Genomic DNA, 11,679 nt, shown 5'->3' on the forward strand with positions numbered 1-11,679 from the left:
TTCGAAATCAAACCCAAGTTTTTAAAGTAAAGACAGCAAACTAACCTTGCATTGTAAAATTCTTCGAAAGATGTCCTTAAATCGAGTCTCCACTGTGCTAAAAAGGGTGCCGCTTTAAAGAAGTGTGGAAAAAATGATGCGATGTCAAGTTATTGACAGGCTGAGTCGATATTAATGACGACTTCATCTTCATTCGCTGGATATGCCATATATGCAGAGCCCATATTCCCCAGCCCCCTCGATTTATCCACAGGTTTTTTCGTTTTGCTGTCGCCGTGTCTTACTAGCAATTATTGAACTAGTTAGTCGGCCCCGAGACAGAAAAGCAGACGATCCTCGATTCATTTTTGCAGTTCAATTATGATCGTAAGCAAAGCAGCAGCCAGCAAAAAAAGCGAGAGCCAAAAGCAAGAGAGGCAAAACCCAAAAGCCAAAAGCCACACGACGTACGTACGTACATACGTACATATTTAAGCCAACATGTCAACATAATTTATATTAAATTTCTGTGTCAGATAATGATAGCGCCTCATGCTGCCGATCGCCGATCCGCGATCCTCGCACAAAATACATATCTGCATGGGCTGCAGGCTTGAAAATATGTATATGACACTGGCAAGGAAAAGTATATGAAGGCAGGTGGAGGAATCCAATGATCTTTCGGAGCTCAAATATAGTTTTTAAATATATTTTATGAAAATCTAAAATAATACAGGGAAGTTTTTATCAAATTTGAGCCCGTCCTTCGTAGCAATTGATCTATTTTACCTCTGATTTTGGGATTTAAAATCCCAAGCATGCTAAGCCCACGACAGAGTTTCCCTTTTATCGAGCCACGGCGAATTTCTATTGCATCAACATGGATTTTGCATGACCGACCGGATATGATCGATTCTTTCGGCCCTTGGCCATCTGGTTTGCGCTCGGGGATGCCCTGCGACCTGTGACCTGTGCTCTGCGCCCTGTGCTCAGATGTCCTCGAATGTCCTCAGATGTCCTTCCACATGCAATGCCATGCAATCCCCCGCGGCTGCAGAAACGAAGTGTTAAACGAGGCCCAGCGTGGGTCGGAATGCCAGAATGCCAGAATGCCAAGGAGACCAGAATGCCAATTCAAATCTATTTCGGCACGGTTTCCTAGCGTGCAACCAGAATCCTCCAGCGGCGATCGCTGGCACAATGGCCTTTCGGAGACACTGGAATCCTCCTAAATGCTTTCGAAATGCTTTCGACTTTCGGCCCGGCGAGAGGAACTCCAACTGCTACGCTGGGCATAAAGGACCCCGGGGCATTAGGAGTGTTAATAGAAAAGTGCCTCTGGCTGATCGGGTTTCTGGGCAGGATCTGTAGGGCTCGGTGCGATCGAATGGATCACCGTTTGAGGTGTTGACGAGGCGGCCTTGGAGGGTCATAAAACTTTGGATTCCAGGGGCACAAGGTCTTGACTCGAGAGATCAGAAGGTCATCGGTGAGGACAAAGGTGTAGAAAAGGTTTTGTTCTAGTCCTTGGCTTACTTCCACAAGACTTTTTAAAGAATACTATTCTTCCTCCAACTACCTTCTCTTTTAATAATATCTCTAATCGATGTACACATTTTTACCTATGTTGCTATTATTATCCGCACTTTATGGACGCTTTCCTGTCTTAAATCAACGACTAAACCTAGGTTATACAACCTCGGCAACACCGCATCGCTTAGTATTTGATTTGTTTAGGCCCTCTGATTTATTGCGGCTCAACTATTAGGGACATAAAAGCTGGCCTGGCACTTTCATTAGGATCTGGAGCTCCATTTCTTCAGAGGGGTTGTTGTTACCGGGGTCTCTGAGGCCGGGACCCTTCTGCTTTTGGTTTTTGAAACCGGTTGGCAGCCGGCACGCGACAGAGCCAGGTTTAAGTTTTGGTTTGCAGACGACGGGCAGCTGAAAGTGGGCAAAAACCACTCGGACGCAGGGGAAACTCTTCTCACTCGAAAACAGGGAACACTCGGGCCCGAAAGGCAGCTGCAATTCGCAGAGAAAGAGATCGCCGGAGAGCGCTGCCTCTGCTCTCCATGGGAAATCAGAGGAAAGCACTCCACTCAAGAGACCCCAGCGCTGCGGTCCTTGAGTGATGATGCTGTTGCACCTTTTGCGAGGGGCAGGTAGATGGGCACGCAGGTGAGATCCCTGGGCCCTGGCAGCCCTATAAATAGCCCGAACGGAACGGGGAAGGGCATCAGAACGGAGCCAGCGCTCAGGCACAGACCATCTAAGTCATTGCAGCAACTCGAAACGCATCCGCATCAACACCTCTTCCGAAATGGCTCTGGGCAGCGAGAATCAGTCCTTCTTCTACGACGACGAGGAGTCCTCCTCCTCCACCCCGGTCAGCGGGCCCTCGGTCATCCGGCGGAACGCCCGGGAGCGCAACCGGGTCAAGCAGGTCAACAACGGCTTCAGCCAACTGCGACAGCACATCCCCGTGGCCGTGATTGCCGACCTGAGCAATGGTCGCCGGGGAATCGGTCCCGGGGCCAACAAAAAACTCAGCAAAGTCAGCACTCTGAAAATGGCCGTGGAGTACATTCGCCGCCTGCAGAGGGTCATCGATGAGAATGACCAGCAGAAGCAGCAGCAGCAGCAGCAACAGTTGCAGTTGCAGCAGCAACATCTGCACTTCCAGCAGCAGCAGCAGCAGCAGCACCAGGAGCAGCAGCAGCAGCAGCAGCAGCAGCACTTCTACGCCTGGCAGCAGCAGTTGCAGCTGCAGTCGCCCACCGGCAGCGTGAGCTCCTGCCACAGCAACAGCAGCAACAGCAGCAACAGCTCCTACTACGCACCAGCAACACCAGCGATCCCGGCAGCAACACCCTCCTCGCACATCGTCACCAAGCTGGAGAACAGCTACGAAGACTACCGCAACAACTCCTGCAGCTCGGGGGCCGAGGACGAGGACATCCTCGACTACATATCCCTCTGGCAGGACGATCTGTAGGGATCTGGATCCGAGATCCCTGCGAAAATCCCCTGCAATCGCTAGTCGCCCTCAACCATCACACACACAACGAACCATTGATTGGCCAACAAGTATTACCTCAGCCACAAAGTATTTATATTGCCCAAAACGATTTTTTTTTCACCTGTACAAATTAGCATTAGGTTTTTATGTAGTTTATAGCACTAGCTTGTAGATGGAAGACAATGTACACTTAAGAATCTCTTTTTTTTAACCAACATGGAGGACATTAAACTGATAATTGTAATGAAATCTGCGATGTGTTTTCTTGCGATGAAGTTGGGTTGGGAAGTTGGGCTGTAGAGAAACCAAGAAGTCTGTGGAAAATTAAGAACAAAGTCAAATACGACAAAAAACTATTTCTATCTGAAATAGGAAGAGTACAATAACATAAAAATCCTACTTTTTAAAATCATTGGGTAGATAACAGAATTTTTAAAATTATTCCACATGAGTTGGTTGATTTTCTGTTGCTTTTGCTCTTTAATTTTAATGTTGTTAAAAAAAACATGTATCTGAAACTGTTACCGTTAAGCATTTACAAGATCGCCGATCCCTGGTCGCTAAATTATCCTAACAATTTGTCAGGACTCTGGACCGAAGAAGGCACTTTGCATAAACAAGAGCCCGGACTAAGCCGGGTGAATCGAAGCCAGGTAATGCACTGGCTGCATTTTTGCATATGGCCAGCCCCAGTTAATCAGAGACCGAGTGCCGACAATTCCCCAGCGATCGATCGATCGATTGCTGAACTAATTTTGAGTTATTCCGGCAATGCCGGCGAAACACAGGTCGGCAATTGCTCAGATCGCCCCCGACAAAGCCAGGAGTTGGGCTGAAGCTGGAAAGGAATCTGCTGGGGTCGCTGGCAACGGAAGCTGTCGCGATGAAGTTGCCACAGATAAAATTCACATGGCGAGCCAAATGCCAAGCGACATTGAACCCGCCCCTGGGATTTTCCTATGGGATTGTTTTCTCATCGAGCACCTAGGTGCACATCCCACGCGCACTTCCTGTGCTGCGAACTGGACCTCGTTAATAGACCAATGAGAGTGGCGGGATAGGATACGCACTTCCGTCTGGCCAGCGTTCGGAGCCGTCGGAACTCGGAGCTGCATACTGATCTCCTGTTTCGGGCCAGATTCCATGCCAATCGATTCGTTATGCGGTGCAAAGGAGGAGCGATGGGCTGCACAGCAAGAAAATGCATTACAAAATATATGGCGTATAAATATTGTGCTTTGGAATTTTTAAATATTTTTATCCTTCTAGGAATAGAAAGGCATTCGACATTTCGATTTTAAAATGGCAGAATTGTTTCTTGGATCATTTTTTCGCAATCTACATTCAACTCCCTTTTCGCACTGTGTTTTGGGGGCCGCTTGGAGCGGAGAATCGAACGGTTCTGGGGCCCAGAGCTCTCTTCACGGCGCATTTATCGAATTATTATTTCCGGCGTTTTTCCTGTTTTTGCATTGCATATTTACGAACGGCCTGGCACTAAAGTCTGAAAAAGACCGAAATCCAAGGGGCCAAGGCGGGATTCTCCCAGCGAGGGAGATGGTGATTTCGAGACCCCGTCCCTGGGCTGCCGAAAGGGGAAAAGGTTACAGGGGGGTCGCTGCGGCTCTCCTCCATTGGCGGTCTCAATGGGCGACATACGACACAATGTCTCGGCGACAGCAAACGGTGCAAAATCGAACGCTTTTTGTGTGAAGTTAATAATACGTTTGACATGGCCCCGAAAAGGGGATCGATCGATCCCAGCAATATATGCAGAAATATGTAGCAGATCGCTCCGGATCGCCCCGGGGCCGCTCGACAAGCCCTTCGGGGCATGGGCCATATATACAGATACCCCTTTGCCGGTGGGGAAAAGGATGTGTTGGAAGTCGAACTTATGCATCAAGAAGTTTGTCTGTTCATCAGGATTTAATAGAGGTAAATCTACATGGAACTGAATTTATGATCAATCTGGATTCCTATATCATCTATATCTAAGGTATATGAATAAAAAAATATTAAACAGATCATTAGATTATAGCCTTAAAAGCATCTCTTAGGTTTACTTAATGAGGCTACCTCTCTACTTTTCTTTAAAACGTGTCGAGTGTGCCCTATTTTCATATATCCAGTGTAGAGCGGGGTATCGGTTAGTCGCAACCCCCGACTAAGCCCGTTCTTTCTGGGTTTTTTTCACCTTTTTTGTGTCCAATGCAGGGCACTCTTTACATGCAACGCTGGGCGAATAAATTTATGATTTATTAAGGATGCTCTGATTACAACACAACCTCGGCCCCAGACACCGTCTGATGCTGACTGATGTCTCGTAAATAACTTCCAGGGAGCAACAAGTGAGTTATTTGTTTAACATGAACGCGACTTTTTGACTCACAAATGTTGACAAAGAATAATGTAATTTATGTTCGGCCCTGACATCTTTCCAGGATTTCTCCGCGGCGCAGAGGGACAGAATCTCGCCCCTCGATCTCAGAAACGAGTGCTAGAGATTTCACCGCATCGCAATTAGAGATATTCGCACCGATAGCAGGCCTGTGGATATCTGGAGAATCTATAACTGGGCGTTGGACCCCAGATGAAAGGCGAAAAGCCGACAATAGCTCGCGTGCACAATTGTCCACGTAATTGTGATGTTATGTAACTTCATGCGAAAAACAAGTGCAGCGCTGAGGTGGAACACAATGAGGAACCGCTCCTCCGTTTTCCACACAAAGGTGCACTTGTCATTGTTACAGTTTTCCGAGTTTCCCGGGCTTCCCGGGTTTCCAACAAAAACGTCCAATTTCCCAGCCCCGGCAATTAAAACGCCCACCGAATTCGGGTTTTCCAAAGAGGAATCCTGCAGCCTGTTGCGTGCGTTTGCGTTCAAGGATCAGAAATTGAGCTCTGAAGTTTTCATTAGTTAAGCTGATTATACTTGACAATGCAGCTGAAATGATAATGATGCGTTCTGGTCCCTCGAAGTACGTAATTCATAATGGGCAGCGATGCCAGGGGATTACTCTGGGCTGCAGCCTCATCTGATGGCCATTAAAAATGATTGAAAAAGAGCAGAAACGAGGTCCAATAAAACTATCAAAGGGGATTATGATTTTGGAAAGGACCACTTTTACTTTCAGCTGGAAAAAACGAACGCTTCAGTCCCTAAAATAATGAATTGAAGTATTTGTTGGGGAATAGAGTCAGAGATGTGAGGACTTTCCCCTTCGTTCATCAACTTGCTGGCACAAAAACTTTGGCAATGCCTTAATTACCGCGCCAAAATGTCTCAATTCAACCGTGGGCCTTTCACTTTGCGAAATTATTTAAATTAATTACCTTAAGTGCGGCGCACGGCGGTCTTCAAAGGCGTTCTTTTCTTCCTTAATTATAGACTCGTGCGGGGAGCAGCTTTCTTTAATTGCCGCAGAGCAAAGCAAATAAGTAAATTGGGGACACTTGTCCCCCTTTTGAGTAAAGACATTAATATCATATACGCTCTTAAGCGGTCTCAAAATATATACTATCCTACATATGGATATTAAAGATATAGATCGACAAATAAAAGCTTTAATTCACTCCTGAAAATAGTCTTCAGCTTGCTATGCTTATTTGTTTTCCACTTGTCTCATTTTATTTTTTAGCTCTCCTATAATGATTCTATGGCTTTTTCAAGTCCCGCGGCTGACCAGACCATCGGGCCTGCTTTTATAATGAAATTTACGACATTTAATTGGATCGGAAAGAGCTGAGAACATTTGCAACTGCTGGCGGGGCATTCCAGGATCCGCGGGATAGACGAAGTCGCGTGGCATTGCGCCGCTGAAAATATGGGTCTGTTATATATTTAAATGCACTCGGATTCGGATGGCATTCTCTGCGTGACTGGGCTAATTAGTAGCCCTGCACTCTCTCCCTGTCACTCCAGGTAAACAGTGGAGGCTGCTAGAATAGCACTGAAACTGCTTAAAAAACACAGTACTTAACAAAAATACGCAACCATTCCATTTCCCATCAATAATAGTTATTTTAAACGACTTAAAATACCACCTCTAAATTATATTTTAAATGAAAAAAAGCAGAAAAAATCCTAGAAAATTACAATTTATATCCTTTTGAAGTTGTAATTTTCCGGCCGTATTGCATTATTATTTCTGCCCCGGCTGTACGCGCATATAAGCGATCTCGCCCGTCGAAATTCACTTTTGATTTCATATGCATTTCATCAAATTGCCGCTGCGCACGCGCAGGCCAAGAGGCAGCGACTCGGAGGTGGAGATAAGAGACCTTGGTTTGATTTGAAAATTACTCGAAAAAAGCAAAAAGGCACGGCCAGCAGCCAAGAAAAAATTAAAAAATATACAAAACAAAACAGCAAAAAGGGAATATAAACTGCAAAACAGCAAAAACGGGTTGCAGCCGATGCCAATTAAATGTGGTCCAGTCCACATCGCGGTTCCCCAGATCCGCGGTCCCCGATCCGCGGGCCCCCACACCCAATCCCCAATCCCCAATCCTCGAGCCTCGAACTCCGTTGTCATTGCCGCCGCGGTTTACTTCAAATGGGAGACGCGCGCGTCCAGCGCCAAAATGGCAATCTTTTTGAAATTTATGATGAAAAAATGAACACTGTCGCTTTTTTGAACATTTTAATTATACACACAGACAGACGCGGGATGTATTTTTCGTTGGCCGGGGAGAGGAGATTTTCGGGAGATACCACTATGTTCGGCGGCGCCCCGGCGCAACCGGTAGCCAAATGCACTCGCAGAAAATGCGTACTTGCTCCGCCAGGAGGCTTACGGGTACATGACAGTACTTAGTAAATAATAAAGAAAATGAGATATTTTATCTGATAATGTCCTTGAATATTCGATTTCTAGGGAGCAATTCACCAGTGCTTTATCTAAGAGCCCAACCAAAAAATGCCAAATTATACACCCATTTTCTCGCCATGCAGCATAGGAGGCCGCGACCTCATCCGCAATCCCCAGTGGTGGCGGGCATTTGGCGAGTAATTAATAAATTCGCAACGCTGCCACAGGATATTTGCATAAGAAATTACGGCAATGAAATGTTGTGACCGCGCCCGTGACAGACGACTCTCCTCCCCGAAGGTCACTCGCAGGGCGGTGACTTTGAAGCTCCTGCCGCCGAGGGCGAGGTGGAAGTGCCCCATTGCATAAGTCGGTCCCTGGGATTACCCGCCTCCAGCTGCGCGGCACAGAGACAGTGAGTCTGTGCGACAGACTCGGATGCAGCTACAGGATCGGGAACAGTTGCAGATACAGATATGCATATGATTTTCGGGAGGCGCAATTGTCCCGGACGCAGCGTGCGGTGAATGTCCGAGAAACCGATTGGCATTGGCCGGGGCCAAACAAAACAAACACATCCTTTTTTGCACGTGGCCCGGGATGGTGGAAGGCAAACAGCAGCCCATGGCCTTTGTGCGCGCAACAATGATAATGAAAAGTAGTCAACGCAAATTACATAAGGCTCTGTCCGCCTGTCAAAGGGACTCTGGCGTAGGGCGTTCGTAAGCCTCTTCAGAGGTTGCGCCTCAAAGACGTGTGTTCCTCATTGAGCCGGCGGAGGGAGAGAGGTCTTTTCCGGGGGAAAATCACAGGACACGCGGCAGGAGCAGAAGCCGCAGCCTTCGGCACTTTCAAGTCGCCTGGGACACAGCGCCTTCGGAGGAAGTCAGTGGGCAGCCCCTCAATTGAATGCCCATTACGAATAATGGTTGCCCTACAATGCCGACCAGACTTCCCCGAACAACTGCAATTGCCGGGCTTCAAAGGCGGCTCCGAGGGCACAAGCGCCAAGTGCCAAGGATCGACCAAGGTATCATATCACATATCATACTGGAATGGTATGATAAAGCTGCGAGTCCTTGAGCCCAAGAAAACACCCCACACTCTTCCGTTAATCTGTTGATTTTGTTCAGCTCCTAGAGGTACATGCACCGTTCTGCAAACAGTCGCCACTTCCCCCAACCTCCTCCTAAGTCCCGAAGCGTACGTGCGTGTGAATCTATTAACACAGCATCCTCTGAATCCTCCCCTGATCCCTCGGCTCGGCTCGGCTCGGCTCCTCCACCTGGTGTACGAAAATTCAATTAAGCAAATCGAACACATTCGATGCGTTTCTACGAAAAAGTCCCTTTTAATGGCTAGGCCTCCCGTTCACTCTGAGCCCCTCTTCCCAGCTCCGAGGACCCTCAACAGGTGGATCGCTCGGATCGCCGGGGAGTGGTGTGAAAAATGGAATTACAAAAACAGAACAGGCAAATTCCGAAGGGCAGGGCCGGGGTCGGGGAAGTGCCAAAAGGGTTTCGTGCGATTGATTGTTATGCTGATGAGCTGGGATCGGAGAATGGGTTCCTCTCGTTTGGGGGGCGTAGAAATCAATTTCGAGTCGGTGGATCGATAGGAAATCTGTTGCTGGCCTGGATTATTCATTCCTCGCCTTTGATGTGGGTTGATCTGCCACAAACATCCTGAAATCCTGCGTGTTTGTTTAGCTGTGAAAGCCGCTAGCTGGCTGTCGATTCGATCCTTCGGGGCACTTCGATTTCCGGTTTCCGCAATGGCTTATGCAAATATTTGGCCAACGGAGCGGTGTCAACAGCGCTTCGGGAATCGTGGGAATCGATTCGATTCGATTCGATTCGATGTCATTAGTGGCTGGGGTACACCCACGACTAAGCGCTGGTGGGGCGTGCAGGGCCAGGACAATGGGTCCTTGGATCACCGCGGTAATCGCTGCCTAACAAGCATCCTTTTCACGCTCCTGCGGCCGCAGATCAAAGGAGCCAGTGCACCTGATCCGTGAGCCGCCACAAAAAGGTGCTAAATGGGGCGTACTAATGGGATCAATGCAGCGCGATTCGAAAGCCGTTTACGACAATAAAAAGAGAAATGAATAGAAATGCCGCAATGGAACAAAGGAAATGGATCGCAGAGCCGCAGGATAACTGGCCAGGATCGCTGGGAGCCAGTCAATTGGATAATCGTGAGTAATGACTTGATCAAGGGCACAGAAACTGACTTGCGCAACTATAGCAATCAAGGTGCCAGCACAATAAGCCCCTGAAATTGGGTCCTTAGCAAATGATACATGGACATTTGCCCCCTTTGTTCGGAAAGTATTTATCCTGGGCATATAGGTCCTTGATAAATTTAAAATTAATCAAGCGAGTCTGCGAAAATAAATATATCATTTATGGCAGTTAGTCATATTTCTAATAGAAGAATTAGTAAACAATTTTAATGACTTTCCCCCACTCCTGCGAGCATCGATTGCACTTATTTAGCGAGCCCTTGCAAGCCGCTCACTTGTCACCCGGCCACTCAACAGCTTCTTAGTGCGATCGGATCGCCTTGCCACCATGACGCGGACCGTCAGTAAGCGGATTCTGCGGCGGATTAGTGTCGATCACTCTGGCGATCTTGTAAGCCCGCCGCTTTCGGGGCAGCCAACAAGCAACTGGACACGATCACCACCCAGAAAGGGCGATTTCCGCAGAAAGTGCGAGCCATCAAGGGGCCAGATACAAGCCAAGGAAGACACGATTGCGCAGAAGATATCGCAGGTAAGTTGTGAATTAAATACCCTATAAGTGTGCGGTGAAGCACCTTATAAACGCCATGAGGCAGTTGCACTTCCAGTAAAATGTAAAAAATATATCTTAGTATTTTTCATAGTAGCGCGAAAAGGTTATTTTAAGCCAAATAAAATGTTCCTGCAAAGATCAAATATAGGGCTGACTGCCACGGCGAACCGCCTTCAAGAGCTCGAGAGCCCTCACTTAATTTTCGCCAAGTCAGCGAAGGTGCGAGATCGTTTAACGCTTCTCCGCCGACCATCTCCGGTTCGGGGTTTTCGCGTTAATTGGGCGAGTGTGCGGGTCGCGTCGGCGGCAGGATTCGTTAGCACATTTGCGGTTGTTGGCAGGATAACAAGGATATGCCACCGAGGGCCGGAGTACTCGAGGCCCCGAAGGAAGCCCGGCAAACCAACTGGTAAACTGGAAAACTGGAAAACTGAAACACCAGCCGACGCCATCGGGCGGCTGGCTACAAAGGAAAGGCCACAGAACTCGCGGCACTTGTTAGCTCTCGGAATTTGAAAATGCAACATAATTGCGCTGATTATGAGGCACCATAAAATGCCATTAACAAGCCATCGTCCCGGCCTTCCGAGAACCCGTCCTCAGCCCCAGCCACAGCCCCAGCCCCAGCTCCGGCTCCGATCGATCCCGCCGCAGAAAGTCCACCCTTTCGCGATCCGAGGAGAAAGTGAAACGTGCTCGCAGCGGGCGTTTTGTTTCGGAATTGTTTACAAACGTTTGACCGCCGCAAGCCGAAAACATTTGACCGCAACTAGGACTCGAACTAAGGACTATCTAAGGCTCACATCTCGTGGGTGCACTCGGGAAAATATATGTTGCTTTTAAAGTTGAAAACACAAAGATAATCAGGTGAAAAAGTAGCCTTTTTCCAGCAACATTTAATGTATAGATTGAACAAATATTTTATATTTGCTAAGTATATTTATTTTATAAAATAAAATAATATTTTTAGGACATTTAAAACACATTATTAAAATGTCTTTACACCATATACCACATCAGCGTTTAAGGAACAGAATTATGTTACTAAGATAAACCCTAATAA

General features: G+C 47.5%; 1 protein-coding gene across 1 annotated transcript; it reads left to right on the forward strand.

Annotated features, from left to right (window-relative positions):
• The first annotated feature begins 2,243 nt into the window (after positions 1-2,243).
• On the forward strand, positions 2,244-3,217 carry LOC108023306 (achaete-scute complex protein T5). Its single transcript, XM_017092609.3, has one exon. The coding sequence runs from the start codon at positions 2,303-2,305 to the stop codon at positions 2,975-2,977; it is 675 nt and encodes a 224-aa protein (XP_016948098.1). The 5' UTR covers positions 2,244-2,302; the 3' UTR covers positions 2,978-3,217.
• Positions 3,218-11,679: the final 8,462 nt, after the last annotated feature.

The sequence above is a fragment of the Drosophila biarmipes genome, chromosome X, assembly GCF_025231255.1.
Source record: "Drosophila biarmipes strain raj3 chromosome X, RU_DBia_V1.1, whole genome shotgun sequence".
Classification (NCBI taxonomy): domain Eukaryota; kingdom Metazoa; phylum Arthropoda; class Insecta; order Diptera; family Drosophilidae; genus Drosophila; species Drosophila biarmipes.